The following is a 20342-nucleotide window of genomic DNA, read 5'->3' as shown; positions in this document are numbered from 1 at the left end:
TCAGGTACTTCACTATATTTCAGCTTTAATATATGTCAAGATTTTTTCCATTCATGTACCATACTACATCATTAGCATTTTACCATTTCAGCTTTTCGATTCTTTCAGTATTTTGGCCATATTCTAGCATTTTATTTTTATTTATTTATTTATTTTTTTTACCAAATTCAAGATTTACTACATTCCAGCTTTACGGCATCTCAAGAATTTGACCAAATTTCAGTTTTACCACACCTCAACTATTTGGCTTTATTTTACCATATTCCAGCTGAGCCAAATCTCATGTATCTTACTATATTCCAGCTAGATCACATCTCAAGAATTTTACCATATCCCAGCTTTACCACATATAAAGCACTTTACCATAATCAGTCTTTACCACATACAGTATGGACTACTTTACCATATTCCAGATCTAGTACATCTTAAATATTTGACTATATTACATTTTTACCACATATGAATATTTGACCAAATTCAAGTTTCACCATATATCACATTCCAGCTTTAATCTAAAAAACTAAAACATTTTACAATAACAACTTACGTATTTTACCATATTTCCACTTTTCTAAGTCTTTTGTATTTTTACCATATTCTGGCATCACCACACGTATTTTACCACAATCGAGCTTCACTACAATTTAAGTATTTTACCGTATTCAAGCTTTACTATGCCAAATATTCTACCATATTCAATCTTTAGCTTACTGAAACTTAAATGTTTATCAGGATCCAAACTTTACAACAACAAAAGCATGTGTCACTACCAACCAGTTTTACTGTATCTACAGTATTTTTACTGTATTCCTCAACAACTGAGCTGATAATACTGTTTTTGACTGCTAGAAGTTGCTTTGTATTCATGTGCGCAACACCGGTTATAAGGCCTTTTTACGTGCCAGTGATTTTTTTATATGAGGTAGCATTTTATGGTTAACATGAGACCTGATTTTAAATAACATTTCCCACTATTCATTCCAATAGGCCCTAAACACTGCAGAATCTGCATTAACTGTAAGATTCTTCCTCTAAAGTGTTGCTCTACTGGGTCGAAAATTCAATGCGGTCCTTGTCATGGGTCCAAATTGGATCTACTGACTTAGGACCCCCCCAGGCCAAGCATCTTGAGGAGTTCAAACTATCAGAAACATCTCCTTGAGCTGATAAATTGAAGCTATAAACGGTATAATTAATTCTTGTGTTCTGCACCCATACGTTTAACGATCTGAAGTTCGTTAGCATTAGAGTCAGGTCCCAGTCATTGATCTTTTGAGCCCAAAGGCATGATGGAGCCTGTCACCAACATAACGAGACTTAAGAACTATAATTACCAGGCATTTTTCTTCCTCAGTCCTACATCCCATCTTCCTCATCCATCCATCTTATCATTCTCGCATATTAACACTCTTTAAATTGATACAAACTTGAAAATATTCAGAATAGAGAACACTATTCAAAAGATTGGATCAGTAATATTATATATAAAAAAATACTTGAATGGATTAAACTGATCAGAAGTGACAGTGAAGACATTTGAAATGTTATTAAAGATTTCTATTTCAAATAAATGCTGTTCATGGGACACTGAAGACTGGAGTAATGATGCTGAATTAATAAATTACATTTAAAATACTGTATATTCAAATATAAATTATGATATAATCATAATACTCCTGTTTTACTGTATTTTCTAAAAGTTAAAGGGATAGTTCACTCAAAAATGTTTTTTTTTTCTAAACCCATAAGACCTCCTTCATCTTCTGAACACAAATTAAGATATTTTCGATGAATTCTGAGAGCTCTCTGACTCTCTCATAGACAGCAATGCAATTACCACGATCAAGGTCCAGAAACATAGCAAAGAGATAAAAAATAATCCATGTGACATCAAGAGTTCAACTGTAATTTTACAAAGCTACGAGAATACTTTTTTTATGCAAAGAAAACAAAAATAACTATTTTATTCAACAATTTGCCTCCTCTGCATCATTCTAGTGCCATTTTGGAGAGTATCCACTGAACGTAAACGGTGTATGCTGTTCTGTGTCAGCTGACAACATATCCCAATACCACAGCTGATACTCTTACTTTCGAATTACTCTCTGATTTTAAAATTCTTCCTATCCCAGCTTAACATGCAAACTCTAAAAATTCATAACTCGATTTCCCTGAAAAGTGTAAATACAGCAGTTTCATGATGCGTTGAAAACACTGATCTCCCTGATTGAGCATCCTGACTTCTGAATCAACAAATGGTGTGAGTTAAGGTTGGGTCTATTTGTTTTGTCTGACCAATGGCGGAAAGGGAGACATTATTTTTGTAACCCCATCTGGTGGGACCCAAGGGTTCAGAGTTTGTCAGATCATGATTTCATCAGTCCATGCTGGACAGTGCTGAAATTACATCATCAACTTGCAGCCAAAAATCTTTCACCATTGACACCTAGCTCTCATTAATTTGCAACTATGCGAACTGGGTACTAAATGGGTGCCGTCAGAATGAGTGTCCAAACAGCTAATTAAACCACATTAATTGACAACTAGTCCATTTGATTCCACTCCATCATTTAACATCTTGTAAAGGGAAAACCTGTGTTTCTAAATACATAAATAAATCTATCATTAATGTGTTTTAACTTTGATTCTTTCCATAATCCATAATAATGCTTGCTCCAGTGAAAAAGTCCATCCCCTGTTGTCTTATCACACCAAAATCCACCTGCATTTTTTTTGAGAACCGTTTGGGCTTGTAAACTGTGCTTGATCTGTGCATATTTCTCATCTGATTTAGAGGAGATGGTTTTTCACTGGAGAAAGCAATATAATGGATAAAAGACTCATATTTCAATCTTAAAGCAATGTTTTAATGTTAAAAATGCATGATGGATTCTTACAAGCACACAGCTTTTCACTTCATAAGGCATTAATTGATGAACTGCAGTCGAGTGGATTATTTGTGATGTTTTCATCAGCTGTTTGGACTGCTGACGGCACCCATTCACTGCAGAGGATCCATTAGTGAGCAAGTGATGTAATGTAAAGCAACAGTTGAATGACAAATTCGACTAAGTATGAATTTAATTCACTAAAATGACATACAGGGTGCAAATTGTGCCTTATACAAATATACGTGATGAAAAGGTGTGCATTGCTTAAGCTATGTTTGATTTGTTTCTAATTTAAACCTTGACACGCTGGTGTAAATGTCACATATTTAAAAGTATTTGGACTAATACCAAAACAAAATGAAAGCACGCCCCTGAAACTCTGAAATATACACACACACAGCACTTTTACAAATCCTTTTTAGTATCCTACACTTTTCCAGGTCTCTACACCACAACACAATTATAACTTGCTCAATAGCTCACTAAGCCTCATTCATTAAAATGGAAATGAGGAACGGGCCAGCCCTCTGAGTGTGTACAGCTGCCTTTTATTGATCCAAACTGGAGTGTTTACCAAAGAGATGAAGAAAGACAACACATTTTCATTTATTCTATAATTCACCGCTGTTCTGTGTCATTGGGGAGCACAGTAAGTGTTATGAGCTTCTGATCATAAAACTTTGACTTACTCTACGGCTCAATCCCTGTGTTCTATTCTTTTCCCCTTTCTCGACCTATTTTCACAGCCCTTCTCAAAGGTAAAAAAAAAAGGAGATAATGTCATCTCTGCTAGAGTTGCTTTTAGGATCACATCAACACTTGCTCATCAATATTAACAGCAAACTTGCCTTTCCAAATGTATCCTTCCTTCTCATCTCATCGCATGCCCCTTCTGATACACTTCAGTTTCGCTGAGGCCTAAACCCCTTTCCCCAACCCATTAAACTCACTTTGGCTCTGGTTATATATGGAAGAGCACCATGCTGCTCTTACTATTCCTGCAATATATGATTTTGCAGTATGCAAACAGCCTAAATGCACTGCATTCCCAGAAGACCTACTACGTTTGCCAAAATGTGCATTATAAAACCAAAATACATTTGCAGAATAATGTACAGTAAGTCAATGCATTAAAGCAATACAATGCTACAGTGCAATGCAATGCATAAAGCAATTGCTGATAATTTACTCACCCTCAGACCATCCAAGATGTAGACAAGTTTGTTTCTTCATAGAAACAGATTTGGAGGAAGTTATCATTAGATTACTTGGATCAACAATGGATCCGCTGCAGTGAACGGGTGCCGTAACAATATCTCAATCACAACATCACAATAATACACAAGTGATCCAGACCACTCCAGTCCATCAATCAACATCCTGTGAAGTGAAACACTGCAAACAAATCTATCCTCAAGGCAATTTAACTTTAAAAAGTAGTTTAAAAAATGACTCCATAATCTATAATAATGCTTATTTCCATCCCCTGTTGTCCTCTCACATCAAAATCCACCCACATATTTGTTTAGAAATATTTTGGACTGTTTTTGTTCATACACAGTGCTCAATCCATGCATATTTATCTCCTGATGTTTTTTTTTTCATTAAAGAAATCATTATAATGAATGGAGGACTATGTTAGTCAGAAACAATAGACCGAAGTTACAAATGCATTAATGACAGATTTCTTACAGACATGCAGCGTTTCACTTTCCGAGACTAACTGATAGACTGAAGTGGTGTGGTTTAATTGTGGATTATAGTGATGTTTTAATCCAACTCATCTACATCTTGGATAAGCCTGAGGGTGAGTAAATGTTAAGCTAATTTTCCATCTTGTTCTTGACAGATCAAAAAAAAAAAAGCTAGCTATATATACATATGTAAAAACTGGGACCCATAGAGCAGAATGTATCACAGAGACTTGAGGTTGGGCTCTTTTGACTCCAACAAGCAAGCAATCACCTAGCAACCATCCAGAACACCCCAGAGACCGCATAGCAACAAGTAAATTAAAAAAACACTCAAAAAACCACAGCAATGCCTTGGAATCAACATGGCCACTTTTATATGGTCAGGAGCCGCTCTTTAATATTAGAACGTTTTAATGTATCCCGTGCCAAATGTAGTCTCTGTTTGAGGTTACTTAAAAACATCTCTGATGTTTAATGCACGATTTTAAACTTTCAAATGGCGAAAGTGAGAGGTTTGCTTTGGAACTGCTTAACTAACAGAGTGTAAAGTAAATCATTTAGCACCACCTCAAAACAGCACTTTTTCACTGACAGTTAGTATGAATATCATCCTGTCTGTAGACCAGATGATCAAAAACTAAATCAGCATTATTATGGAGAGTAGATATTAGAGCTCTGTTCATTTGGGATACACACAGCTTCTCTGGTGCATTAGACCTTCTTAAAAGTCTTTTGAATTTGATTTAATATGTAATAGGCAAACTGTTTTTAAGGGGTTACTGCTGTCGTGGGTGAAAGTTAAAAAGAAGCTTTAATAGAACAAAAAGAAAATACACAATGCTTAAAAATACATCATTTTGAAGAGAACATTTTTTAAATAATCCTATTATTAAGCAATTTGTAGGTTGATTTCCCTGTCGAAATTATAAAACCTGTTCAGACAATAGTAGAAAAGCATAACTAAAAAGTAAGATTTTTATTTTCTTTATTTTGTCATTTAAAAATGAATGCATCAATAGAGTTATAAATAAGATTAAAAAAATAAAATCATACACAATAATATAATATATATAAAAAAATAAACATTAAAAAAGAAAACTATGGAATGTTTAGTTCGATTACCCTCTCTAAATGATAAAATCTGTTTAAATAATAGCAGAAGCAAAACTGAACTGTAGATTTTTCTTTTGCGATTAAACGATTATCACATCAGAAGAGTTAAACAAATTTAATATTAATGTATTAAAAATAAAAATTTAATATATTTAAAAATGGAAAGTAATATTATATGTAATACAAATATTAAATATTAAGTAAGACAGCTGTGAAAATGCCCAAATGATAGTTAGAGTGCACTCTGAGAAAGAGTGAGAGGTTTATGGATATTTGTGATTCATACAGGCTCAGATGGGTAATGATGAATGGTCACTGCATCTCAAATGGCAAATCGCTGTTCCAGTCTCACTTCACTGGACTCAAACACAGCCGCCAGTAAAAATAACCCGCAAGCTTGTCAAATTCGCACAGGCAGACGACAGGAGACACGCACATATTGCATGTGCGAGAGTCAGAGAATGTTAAAGCCTTAAATGGCTGAACCACAAAGGCACTGGAAACCAAACTCACGTCAGTATCTCATGCAGATCTGTGCTTCTGCTTGCAAATGGAGCTGAATGGCAGTGTCCGCCCTTAAAAGGCAGACTGGGACTGATCATTTGCAGAACATTTGTTGAACAAATTTTTTTCTTTAATGAACTAGCTGGAGCACACACACACACACACACATACACACCCTGACTGGGCAAGGGTGTAATTACAGTGAGTTGTTGCAGTAATCTTATTTTAATGCTCACACTGATGCATGGAATCCATTAAGAGAGACAAACTAAAGAGGGAGAAGCCTAAACACTTCCCTATAAATGCCCGTTTTCCAGGTTTGAGCTCTCATAAAGATCATAATTTTCCTGCTACAAGTACAGTAAGCCATATCAAAGTCTACTCACATGCACAAATACCACTAACAAAATACCTTCAAATAACAGCATGGTAATAATACAGTACTGTGGTAAATTAAAGATCACTTGAAAAAGAAACATTAGGACCATCATTTTACAGTTGTAATGTAAAATAAAATTATTACATAATTTTTTCTTAAATACTCATTTTGTATTTTAGTTAAATACTACACAGGTAATATTTTCTTTTTTTTTCTTTTTATATTGTTTATATTTTATGTAATAATTGCTATTAATTATTTGCTAACTGTTTACTATTTATTATTAATAATTTTGTTTTTAGATTTTATGTATACTTAATAATAGTTATTATAATATAATTATTTAATAATAATTATTATTAATAATATTTTATAACCATGTTGATTTAATCATACCATTTTGGACAAATTGTTCAGTCCTAAGCAAAGCAAACCTTGATTTATTTTATTTTAAATTGCAATCACAATTCTTTATCTGAATAATTCCCTTGCAGCCCATAACTTTACATTGTGCAGCCCATATCTTTATTATGGTACTGACACATTTTTTAAGGATTTACATGAAGGCTCCTTTTTTTTTTATCTAGTGAGTTACCTTGCTGTCTGCTTTGCATCCTACATAAAAAGGAACACTATTAGTGTCTATTTTGGAATGTTCTAACTTGGCAGCATTTAAATTGTGACTGTTTTAAATACTTCTCAGTAATGAAATGAATATAAATTAAATTCAACTTCATTTTTTGGATAAAATAAATGTAAATAATATTTACGTTGCTTATATATGTAAAACAATAATCATTAGTTCCTTCATCTTAGTTTTCAACCTTCAATGCATTCTGGGATTGCCAGAGAATACATGCAATGTTGGGTTAAAAATTGCTCAAAGAAGGTATCTTTTGGAACAGACTTCAGGTCTGGAAGGTTTTTTTGATGCGGCCCACGTATGCAGCTTGCTAAGTTTTGGAAAAGTGCCCTAGACTTCTGATGACCTCAATTGTTCTTAAGTAAAACAGTTTATAATTACCACGTCCTAATTTACATTTTGGATTTCCTACATTATGTGGCCGATTTATGAATCTTATTGAAAGCCCCAACAAATCAGTTTTAAGACATTTGTGAGGATATCTTAAGAAATGTATCTCATGAGGAAATTCTATGTAAGTACATTAGACTTTGAGTCCAATTACATAAATGCGTGTTGTCCCAAACAGCGATTTTGAATGTTTATCTTAAATTAGTAATTTTTTTTTTCCACCAAAGAGTAAGCTCGGAGTACACTCACATCTGTTTCATATAGCCTATTATGCACAATTCATTATCCAAAACAATTGTTCAGTGTTTTCATTTTAGCAGTTTCATTCTCAGTTTCATAACTTGTTGAATAACTATTTAAAAAAAGGTTTAATAGCCCATTATAAAAAGAATAATATGAATACTTACACATCGTCCTTCAACACCCCGCTAGACATTAACGTCGAAAAGCTCGTTGTCTATCTAGACTTTATATGAGAGAATTTGAGTATCAAAGATGTGACAACTTGCCTCTGCGTCTCCTCTAAGCATAACATGCACGCACAAACAGATGTTCACTACAATAACGGAGACAATCAGAGCAGCTGGTGAGGTCGTAGGTTCAAACCCCCAAAGCCTTGATGAACTATTCACTATTGTTCCTGAACCTCGCCATGAATCATGAACTACAACCATGTGTCTATGATCAAGACAGTTAACCTCAGGCCATTCTAACAGGACTCGGTCTGTAAAAAAGTGACCTGAAGATACTGCATACGACTGGAGCGACTAATCAGTAAATGAGCAGCCTACAGTACCCTTCGAGTCCGTGCGCTCCGGTAACCGGTCACCAGCGCGCGCGGCGCAGCGCGGCTCCATCTGTCAGAGATTCAGCCGAAGCGAAAGCAAAAGGTGTATTTCCCAATTGTTTCCACATGAAACGCGTCCAACCTGCACACATCATCGAGCATCTGTCCTTTTCCACAGCACGTCTAGTATGGACGCACTGTAAGTGCCTGTAGATATCCAGACATTCAGCGCATGTTTCCGCTTTAATAAGTTTGATTATGCTCATGATATATAGATGCATGTAGCCTATTACATGCAACCTTCCGCTGATAAAAGAAGAAGAAGAAGAAGAAAACACCAGATCTTACCTAAAGGAGGCTGGTTTTAAATGACAGCAGGAGAGTCTTGTGTTGGTGAAGGTCTGAGAGACAGACACACGCACATTGAGGAGCGCGTATACTGCTCTCTCTCTCTCTCTCGCGCGCGCGCGCATCACTATACAGCTATGAGACCTGCGCGCGCACACTTAAAATAAAATTAAGCTTTTTTTTCTTCTCCTTCTTCTTCTTTCTTACATTTCAGATATGATATAGGCATTTCCGGAACCCAGGACTTAATAGTTAAAATATATAGAGATGTCACAAACATTAGGTGAGGGATATTGTTGACTGTATTTAACATTTATTAAGCCTACGTTATACAGTATTCTTTATACAGTAAAAAAATTGTGTAAATAGATTACAGTTAGGCTAAGAAAATGTTAACGATGACAAAGGGGTTACATCTATATTTTCACACATATAAATTTGATTGATTTCGTTTCAAACTGCAATGACTGCTCTACAATATGAGACACCAATGGACGCAGAACAGGACACTTTTATTCTATAACTAATTTTTTCCTATATATATATATATATATATATATATATATATATATATATATATATATATATATATATATATATATATATATGTATGTATGTATATGTGTGTGTGTGTGTGTGTGTGTGTGTGTGTGTCTGTGTGTGTGTGTATGTATAAGGCTGTTTTTTTTTTTATTCCCAAGGCATAGTTAGCACAGTGTTAGCCCACCTGTCTTAGCTATGCAAAGATTTAACTTCAAAAAAAGTACAGCTATTAAACTAGCCTATATATTGTTATGATTTAAAATCTGTAAACTACTTGACCTCAGAATTATCTCAAAGTAAAAAAGGTGCTAAAGTCAGATTTTGGTGACTGTGCTTTATATGTAGGCTATACAATCTTAATCCACGTGATGAAGGATTTTGAAAGTCTAGTTTTTATTAAATGAATTAGCAATTCTGATCCTAAATTTTGAAAAATATAAAGTAGTCAAATGTAATCAGTTACATAAAAGTAACTAAAATAGTTACACATACTTGTTACTTTTTAAATATAACTTGTAATCTGTAACCTATTACATTTCCAAAGTAACTAAGTCTACATTATGTTTTCATACAAATCAAAATTCCTGTTCAGTTTCAAAAAGTAATACTTGAGGCAAAACATGCCATTTATTCTAGTCGTAGGATAACCGTTAAATAGCGCCAAATAGCTGTTCAAACTTCTGACGTATTCCAAGTTCTAGTATTTGAATGGAGAGTGCGCGCGGAATCGAACGCGACTTGTGGACTGGTTTCCCAGATGGATGAACGTCGATTGTTTAGATTTTTCATCAGAAAATGCGTAGATTGACTAAACCAGAATTAGGCAGGCTATTCCGATGAATATTATGATAAAATTATAGATTGGTCATATGTCAAAATATTCGAGATATTATTCTGTTGGTTACAGTAAAATGTTCTCATAACAGCCCTAATGGATTCTGCTTCCAACTGAGGCAAGAATGACAACTAACCTCTATCATGGTAACACAAGACACGAAAATACACTAAATCATATATGAATACATCATATAGGCTATACAGTATATTCAATAGACTAGTGGCATTAGAATAAACTTGATGATATATATATATATATATATATATATATATATATATATATATATATATATATATATATATATATATATATATATATATATATAAATTATAAGATAATTCCTGCTTTCACCAACTTTAACCTGCGCTGGATGATTCCACACTATAGACCTAAACAATATAAAATGGTTGGCCCACTGAGCAACCACCCCAAACACCTTAGCAACTGCATAACAATGCCCTAGCAACCACCCATAAATGTGTGAGGGGTCTGTAAAAGCACCACTCACATGTTTGTGAGGAAATGTCTACTTACTCATCCACAAATGACCTGCATGCAACAGTGTTTTTAACACAAAAACACATTTATTCCAGTAGAAGAACGGAAATGGATACAAATCTAAAATCGTCTTAATCTTGCTCTTTTTCTAAAGTTTAATTGCATTGAAATGTAAAAAATCTATGAATTGCTTAGATTTACAAACACACGTCTTTTATATTCCGCAGTTACATAAAACCACATTCTTATTATAATAACTTTTTACAAATTATCTGCCTGTATCCTGTAATGTTCACTAAATCAATTTCAACAGTCATTTAAACACAAGAAAAAAACTTTCTTCTAACTCAAAAACGGGGGGGGGGGGGGGGGGGGGGGGTATTTACAGATGTAATGCAGCATAAATGTTTAATGTTTAATGTTTGACATGCATATTCTTGATCGTAATACTGCTCTGTTGAGGTTTCAGAGCCTTGAAGTTGAAATGCTGTTATTAACACTCAGATTTACACAGGCTGTTTTATGTAGGCCTAAAATCACATCCTAATTATCATTGTTGTTCCACAATTTACCCGCTCATAATGCTCATTGAATGATTCTCAACAGTAATTTAAACACAAGAAAGTTTGTTCTATTTGCTGATTTTATAGGGCCATAAATGTTTAATATTTTGCTTGCATATTCTTGATGATGCTCTTTTTCTGTTTAGCGAAAATTGAAGCATAATTGCCTTTTAATTGCCCTGAAGTTTATAGTCTGTCAGAGAATATTGCTTGGGAGTTTCAGCCCAGTGTATAAGAACTTAAGCGGAAAAGTTTCCAGTATCGACTAATAATCTATTTGTAATCCCCTATATATACATAATGATGAATGTGTGCCTTGTAAACTGTGACCTGGGTTTGTAAATGGGTTCCCACATGACCCAAAATACATTGCTGTCAGCTCATTTCCCTGCGAGTGTAATTTCAGCAGGGATCCAGCTCCAATCTGTTTATTTCTAATTTTACCGTATACATAGAATAACAATGACTGGGAGAATATTTGCCTGGCACGCAGCCCCAATACTCGGAGAAGATGAATGCGTGGCATAGTAGGCTACTTTCATACCTGTGAATCTGTGTGTGCGTTCATTACAATGCCCCAGTTTAGCTGCCTCCTCTCCTCTGCCGTTGATGGTATCTTATTGTTACCAGGTGGCTGCAAGTGACAGGAGCATTGAAAAACTGCTGACAATAAGCCACGGCTCAAAGGAAAAGCGAAAAAAGGAGGACACGCGAGCAGTGTGGTTCTTCCTCGCGAAGGCGTAGGGGGTAAGGAAACCGTGTTAGAAAGGAAAGGAACGAGATCCCCAGGGAAACGTTCCAGCGAGTTCCTGTGCTTTAGATGATGGTTCATAAACTACCATCATCCTCGAGGGCCTGGGGAGCCCAAGCTGAAATACTTCAGAAGTGCCAATAAATGAAAAAGTGAGAATTAGAGGAAAGTTTGGCTAGCTGAGGGGTGTAATGGAGACCAGCGGACCATGGGAAAGAAACCCCCCTGAGGAAGAAGTGAGGTCTCGTGTGAAAGATCTCTGTCATTCACACTGAGAGGGTTTGTGTGCCGTCGTACTAAACAGCTGTGGAAAATGAGTACTCATTGATTTCATGCATATGGCACCCACGCATGTAAACACACACACTGAAGACTCCGTCACTACAACACAGCCATCCTAGCGTGACAAAGCCACGGGGAATAAAGTGCTCTTTTCCGTTCTAATTTAGGAATTTCTCTCATTTATTGCCATGTATTACACACGATTGCACGCATCAAATGATTATCTCTGCATCACGACACCAAGACCATTTTTCCCCAAGAATCCGAAAAGAGTTATTTGCTCTGCTGTGAAACATTGTTCCCTTGAGCGCAGATGTGACAAAGAACATCCAGCGACATGAAATTTTCGTGTAAAACGGGAAGATGAAGGCTGCATGTGGACTGCAGTGTGTCTGGTGAACATGATGTTACTTAAGCAAAATCCTGCAGGCGTGCAGCGTGAATATCATATTTTAGGATAGGCACGGATCTGTTTATTACTGTACTGCCTCCTGTAATTGAGATTAATGCAGTTCAGTGAGCACAACAAGATAAATGCCAACATTTTTAATCCAATCCTCAGTGCCAGGTGTTGAGTTTTCAATAGCAGAGTAATAGAAAACTTCTGATTCTGTGTACAAACTGATGTGCTCTTAACCTACTTGCAACACATAAAAATAGATTCCTATTCTAGTTGAATTAGTTGGTTATGTAGACAGATTTCCTGCTAATCCCCAAGGGACACGCAGCTGGTACCCTCCCTTTTTTCTAACACAATTGTGCCCCCTAGTGACGCTGTCTTGAAAATATAAAGGAACACAACATGGACGCATATGGTCAAGTCTCAGCATCATGTTACATTTACATTTATTCATTTAGCAGACGATTTTATCCAAAACGACTTACAAATGTATATATATAAACACACACACACACATAATTGCACACATATTTGCATAAAATTAAAAGAAAATAGAATACAAAAAGATAAGAAAGGTAGTTAGATTTTTTAAAGAATAGAAGTAGAATAGTGAGTGTTAAAGTTAGAGGGTCAAATAAAGAGAGAAGAGATGGGTTTTAAGCCGATTCTTGAAGATGGCTAAGGACTCAGCTGCTCGGATTGAGTTGGGGAGGTCATTCCACCAGGAGGGAACATTTCATTTAAAAGTCCGTAAAAGTGACTTTGTGCTTCTTTGGGATGGCACAATCAAGCGACGTTCACTTGCAGAATGCAAACTTCTGGAGGGCACATAAGTCTGAAGTGACAAATTTAGGTAAATGGGTGCAGAGCCAGTGGTATTTGCAGATCCAGATGTAAAACTAGTTGATGTTACAAATGGTACAAATCATCCTTCTACAACTAAATGCTGTAATTAAATCGATATTAATTAAAATAACATTTTTATGTATAAAACATTAATGTAACGTAAAATATATATAAATAATTATAAATAATTTATAAAATAGGCCTATTTCTGACTCTTGTTTGACTTGATGAACCATGGCCTACTATAATACTGGCAGGCCATGCTTTTGTTTGATATATATATATATATATATATGTGTGTGTGTGTGTGTGTGTGTGTGTGTGTGTGTGTGTGTGTGTGTTGTTATTAATTTAGGCCTAATTATTTAAAAAAAAATAAAAATAGGCTGTTTGTTTATCTTAAGCACCGAGAAACTATAATGATGTGAACATACTAAGATAACAAAACATTTCATGCTGGTCTCGATGATGTGAATCCGTTAACTTTTACATTTAGTGTTTCTGAGCAACGTAAACGCTAAACGTTCAGAGTACAGCGTTCACAATAGCAACGTTTCATGAGAGACATTTTTTTTGTCCTGCGCAGGTTTTGCGCAGAGTGGATGCGCACGAACACACGTCAACGGTCTTGTTATCACAGAGGAGGCGTACAAACATTATTGTGTTCATCTGTGCCTTGCGAATATTAACGTTACCGATCAATTTTAGTCAATAAACGAACGATGAGTGATCACCCGGTGACTAGCAGGTGAGCCAAATCTGATCGTCGCTGAAAGAAAAAGGCGAAATTTCGGCTATTTTGTCAGGTGAGTGAACTGAAAGACATTCAAACTAGACGCAGCAAAATCACCAAGAATAGAAATATTTATTCAAATGACCCAACTGATGATACAAATATGTGATTTTTATATGCTTGTAGTTTACAAATCGATCATTTGGAAGGGTTTGGGAACTGTGTTTTAATTTGAAATAAGGCTGTTGTTGCTGTGTTTTGGTCAGGGGTGTTGTCCTGTTTACAGGCCTCAGTCTGATCGATCAATGATCTGATCACAACTTCAGCACATACAAAGCCTGATCAATCTTATTCATCGAGTGAGTGTAATTAAATCAATTATTAATATGATATCTACAAGTGTAAATAGGTAGATTTCAGTAAATCTTGTTTGAGTTGTTGATGGATTTGGGCCTGTAGTTCAATATAAAAACACATTGGTCTGTTTAACCACTCACTGTCACCCAGTTTGTTTAATCTTAATATGTATATTTATCATGAGAAAACATATTAATATTGTTTTATTAAAAAATATAAAATATTTAGTCTATCTGACCTTTTTAGCTTATGGTCGTGTAACATTGTTGATTTAATTTTATTATGTAAAAATATTATTATTTTGTAGCTTATTTAAAAGCCATTAAAAAAGTATAACGTTTGTTAACTAAATATTTAAAGCTAATGTTTCTATCAGTAACTTAATTATTGTGCAAATATTATTACTACTTATTCAGTCTGTATGATTTTTTTTTTTAATCTCTTGCATTTAACTAATTTAAGTTGATGAATTTTAAATGTAAATCGTTAAATATTAATCTTTATTTTTTATTTTTTCTTAATTTTTCTGTTATAGGAAATTTGATGGTTCCAAAGACGTTTAGATTTAATCTTTAACACATACAACTGATTCTTTATAGCTGGTATTATAAATGTTTGCAAAAAAATACATTGTATTGCTGTTATTTGTTATCATAACCATGTGTTTAACCTAACGTAATATAAAAGTAATGTCTGATATTCTAGTATATTCTGTACCAGCATCATAAAATGTCCCGTAAATGGTTTGGCTGTAAAGGATTTGGGTCATGATATATTTAGATCATTTCTGCATCTGATTTGGCACAGTTGCCATTATGAGCATACACAGGTTGACCTATCAAGCCAGATGGTTGTGTTGGAGTCAGTTTTATAAATGTATAATGGTAAACAAAGATTTGAGTGTAAATGAAGAAATCTTTTCAAGAGAACAACATCGTATAGTGCCTCCTCTCTTTCTTTGTGCTTGAATGTGCTTTCAAATATGAACAACTCTTTTTATTTTATGTGTTGCACAAGACTTTGGTTTTATATTGACTGATAATACGTGAATCGCACACTTTCTTGTAAAAGTGGAGTAATACTTATCTGATGAGAGACTGGAAATGTTAGAGCTTTAATCAAACAGAGCAACAATGAACAAAGAACTCAAGTTAGCCCTGTTTACTCGTGACTTTTGTCTACTTGGGCAACATAGTTTGGTAAACAGTGCCCCATTTGTTACATCTGCTTACATACCGCTGACGTTAGCTTGTGTAGGCAGCGCATTTCTCCAAACTTGTTTTCGCATGCATCTTCTCCTGTGAAATCATATTGTTTTTTATTTGTATTATTTCCACAGCATGGCTAGTTGCGGCGACATTAATCTTTCCGTGGACTCCTTGACTTCAGGCAAGAAGGTGAGTGGGGAGTCTGTGACGGAGGGCAGTCCATCCCCTTCGTCTCCTTTGCTGCCCATCCCGGAGTGTGCAATCTGTCTGCAGAGCTGCGTCCACCCCGTACGCCTGCCATGCCGTCATATTTTCTGCTTCCTATGCGTGAAAGGAGCTTCCTGGCACAGCAAACGCTGCGCCCTGTGTAGAGGGGAAGTGCCTGAGGATTTCCTGGAGCGTCCCACTTTGCTCTCGCCCGAAGAGCTGAAGGCTTCGGCGACGGGCGGACGTGGGACGGGGACTGGTGGCCACGCCTGGTACTACGAGGGCCGTAATGGATGGTGGCAGTACGACGAGCGGACAAGCCGAGAGCTAGAGGACGCATTCAGCAAGGGCAAGAAGAGTGCTGAGATGCTGATCGCCGGTTTCCTGTACGTAGCCGACTTGGAGAACATGGTGCAGTACAGGAGGAACGAACACGGCCGCAGGCGTAGGATGAAGAGGGATGTGGTGGACATCCCTAAGAAAGGTGTGGCCGGATTAAGACTCGATCCAGATCCAAATCCCAGTCCAGCATCGGGATCAGGAACTGATCCCATTCCGGCGCCCGCAGTTGCGGATTTAAATGGAACAGTAGATGGCGCCACAGCGGAGCGAGAGAGTTCGGCGGATGGTGCAGACACTGGAGTCAGCGGAGGACGTCCTCAAGGTGTCTTTGTTTCTGCTCCTGTAAGGCCGCCAACCGTCTTGGGCGGTCACCTGACCAGCCCTGCTTCCTCCGGCGATATTCAGCTTGTACAGGCTCTCTCTCAACTCAATATGAATCCTGCTGAGCAAGAAACAGAAGAGGAAGATGCAGATGACGAAGACGATTCGGCAGGTCCGGACGCCTCGGGGTATGAATCCGAGTCTGGCACGAGCGAGGATGAAGATGAGCAGGCTGAGGACGAAGGTGAAGACGAGCACACAGAAGGCTCCCAGGGTAGGCATAGACTGAATCAGTTGGACAGACCGCCCCCTGGTGGTGGCCCGGCGCATAGCGGCGATCGCTCTGGGTGCCCCGATGGTCAGTGCACCATTACAAAGGTCTGACCGCAGCACAACTACAGAACTCCTACCCAACTCCCACAACCGCTGGGTATTTCTAACCAATCTCTGAAATGCAAAAAATTTAATGAATTAACTATTCAAATCAATGAAACACAGTCTTGGATAAGGGTGGAGGCTTGGGGCAGAAGGTTTTAGTGTTAGAATAGTGCTCGTCTTTCTCTTTCAGTCTTAGAGGACTGTACCAGGGCTGTACTCTTTAATGGAGTTTACAGGCAAAACTACAATAAACTTGCTTTTACCATGCCTAGAATACTGTAAATTGGTCCAACCATTACACTTTCATTTGCATTCATTGTTATTGAAAATAATATTCCAATAAAACTACTTTTCACCCTGCAATTAAAAGAAAAATGTATAAAGTATATTTAGTTTATTCCTTTTGTGAGCATTAAAATGTTTGTTTTCATAACAATTACATTCTAAATTCTGAAAATGCACGTTTTATTAGTTATTATTCTCAGTGCTGCTTTTCATTTGATTCTTATTACTGTGCTACAGACATTTATGTAAAAGTTGTATTTATTATTATTGCATTAATGAGAATTTGCCTAATTGTATACAATTTCACGATGCAAAGAAATCTTAATGATCTGAGTACAGGCTTCTCTACGTATTAAAAAAAAAATAAATTAGATTTTAGGGGTAAAATGACCCAAACATGTTATTCAGGTTCCTGTTTTCAAGTCATGAATTTCATTACATCTAGAATAGCTCAACACCATTATCCATTGGTCATGGAGTCAACACAGTAATAATGTGCTGTGGTGTAATGAAGTTAAAATCTTTTCATAAAAATATGCCATATCAGCTTTTACCCTTAGGCTACTGCAATGCCATCAGAAAATAATTGGAACTTTATGCACTGTTTTAATAATGATAAAATAAGATTGCATCTCTCGGTAGTAACCCCATATGCACTGCGTCTTTACTAGTTTTATTACTTGAATATCACAATTGCTCTGTAGATCAAAATGCCTGACTTTATATTTTGCAAACAGCATTTTCATTGAAATGTAGAACATTCATTTTGTTATGCACCAGCTGGTACAGAGCCTTCTAGATCTGCAACAAGTAATAATAAAGTCGTGGTTTTTTGAGAAGCATTAGATGCAAATCCAGGATAATTTCAAATGCAAAACCTAACGGGAAAATTTATTGTAGTTTTGCCAAGGATTCCTCTTTAACACGCTCTAGTCATTAGAAAACCTTCAGTCATCTTACATTTACTACTTCTAGTGATTCATGATGTGAGGTTTAAAACTCTTTAACGGACTGTGTGTTGCATTTGTGTTTATTTTAAGTCACTTGTCTTTATTCTTGTCTCAGTCTCATCTTGGTGTGCTTTATCTGTTTCATGGATTTGCATGTGTTGCTGTGAGCAAGGATGGAGCCCTGGACTATGGCGCTTTGAACTCTGGGATAAGCGAGTTTTATCATATTGTAATTTCTAGTTGTAAAGTAGTCCTCAGACTGCAGCACACAGAGTGAGTGAGTGGTTTTCAAGCATAGGTGTCCGATTTGAAGTTTTTTTTTTAAATTTTCATGTTATTTTCAACCCTGCTAATTCTCATCTCCGTTTGTTCAGGTTCTTTGTTGTCAACGAAACAAAATGAAAACTAAAATTAAGAATAATTCCTTTTGGTGTATTTTTGTTTTAACTGTGTTTTGTTACCAGGTTTATCTAAGAAATAAAGTTGTCTGTTACCTGTCTGAGTTCAAACTGTCCTCATGTATATTTTTCACTTTAAGGTTTACTTAACCTTAAAGAATGTTGATTATTTCGTATTTGTCCACATACTAATATTATGCATAGTCTAAACATGTTAAAACTGGAATTAGCCACCAAAGCTCATTTTCAGAAATCAGCAACCCTTTCAGAACATAGTTGTTGCATTACTGCAGACAGTTCAAAGAACTGATTTGCAGATGTAAACATTTCTGAATAAGTTTTGTTCTTCTAAGGTTGGACCAGAGGTGCTATTAAAATATCTGTAGTTCTTATAGGAATAGTTCTTCCTGAATAGTGCTCTCTGACTTTTTTTTTTAATGAACTTATTAAAATCGTGTGCGCGCTGACTTTTAAGAACTGTGTAAAGCCAGCTGATTGGAGTTGAGATTTTTGGGAAAGGTCTTGCTGTTTTTGTTTGCAATATTCAGATGATGCTGAAACTAGTTGAAGGTGATTTACAATCTGTGCTGGATAATATTTACACAAAGACTTAAGACTCTAGATTTATTATCGTTGCAATACTGTATCTTAAAATGAAAGGTATGGCCATAAACCTACTGATACTTATGTATGTGAAAAATATCTTGCTATCACATTAGAATATTATTTGAATCCTTTTAAAGGACTAGTTCACTTAAAAATTAAAATTGTTTAAACTTTACTAGTTTGTCCATTGACATAAACTAGATTACCTTCAAAGCTAACAGACATGGACTAAAAAACACAAAATAAAGAGTCCAATAAGAATTTCTTTTGGTTTTCAAATCAGGTGAAATTAGACACAATAGGAGATCATGCTATTTGTGTATGCATGACTGTCTATAAAATATGGGTAAGTGGAATTGTGGCAAATTTAGTGAAATGGAATATAGCCATGACAGTTTCTGTGATCAGTGTTATGGTGAGGATTTCGTTTTAGTCTTCAGACATAGTGGAGTCCTAGGTGCATTAACCTAGGTGTCTCCCAGGACAAACCCCTGTGGTACTCCAGTAAACTCATTAAACTCTGTCCGCGCTGACCCGAATGATACACCCTTCCTCTTGTCCGCCAGACAGGCATCCGTCATTGCATCTCTATCCCATCACTACAGGGGGGATGGATTGATGGATCTACAGTAGCATCTCGCTCCTTGAATAGCAAAGGGAATGTTTGTATAGTCGCTGTTCACCTTCATAGCTTCAACCAAACTTGGTAGCCTGATATTTCAGGACGATCTTTGGGCCTTAATGGTCTTACTTAATCGAACGTATTTATTGTGCGTGTGTATTTAAGGACAATGTCCTGTATCTGGCTGTCGGTATTTAGCGAACATGTTGGCTCAGTGTCAGAGATGATCTCATTCTGTAATGTCTGTGTAATCATTAATAACTTTCATATGACACCTCACTGTGCTGATGACATCTCAGCTCATTTTCTGCTGTGCTCTGGTCACGGCGCCGGCAAGTATGCATGGGTCATTCCCCTGGATCAGATCACAGTCTGCTTTTTAACCAGTCAACGGTTTTAAAAGCATGATATCCAGGGTTAAGGCTGTCTATACACTTTAAAAAAGTTGTAGGAACTGCTAGTAAA

At 36.2% G+C, this 20342-nt stretch overlaps 2 protein-coding genes across 3 annotated transcripts in view; one reads left to right on the top strand and one right to left on the bottom strand.

Annotated features, from left to right (window-relative positions):
• Nucleotides 1-8836, bottom strand: part of LOC113041303 (cadherin-11-like) — a 64974-nt gene extending 56138 nt beyond the window's left edge. The window contains exon 1 of the mRNA XM_026199763.1: nt 8750-8836. The gene's annotated coding sequence lies outside the window, so the exon portion shown is untranslated. The remainder of the gene's footprint in view (nt 1-8749) is intronic.
• Nucleotides 8837-14066: 5230 nt separating this feature from the next.
• Nucleotides 14067-18760, top strand: rnf146 (ring finger protein 146). 2 transcript variants are annotated; one of them, XM_026199761.1, is made up of 2 exons: nt 14067-14276; nt 15900-18760. In XM_026199761.1, exon 2 carries the CDS (start codon nt 15901-15903, stop codon nt 17020-17022), a length of 1122 nt encoding a protein of 373 aa, XP_026055546.1. In that variant the 5' UTR covers nt 14067-14276; nt 15900; the 3' UTR covers nt 17023-18760. The 2 variants fall into 2 exon arrangements, with proteins under 2 accessions (XP_026055546.1, XP_026055547.1); XM_026199762.1 differs by lacking the exon at nt 14067-14276 and adding an exon at nt 14337-14562.
• The last annotated feature ends 1582 nt before the right edge of the window (nt 18761-20342 follow it).

Source organism: Carassius auratus, chromosome 23, assembly GCF_003368295.1.
Source record: "Carassius auratus strain Wakin chromosome 23, ASM336829v1, whole genome shotgun sequence".
Lineage (NCBI taxonomy): Eukaryota > Metazoa > Chordata > Actinopteri > Cypriniformes > Cyprinidae > Carassius > Carassius auratus.
The sequence above is the reverse complement of the archived record's forward strand: the minus strand, read 5'-3'. Positions and strand labels throughout refer to the sequence as shown.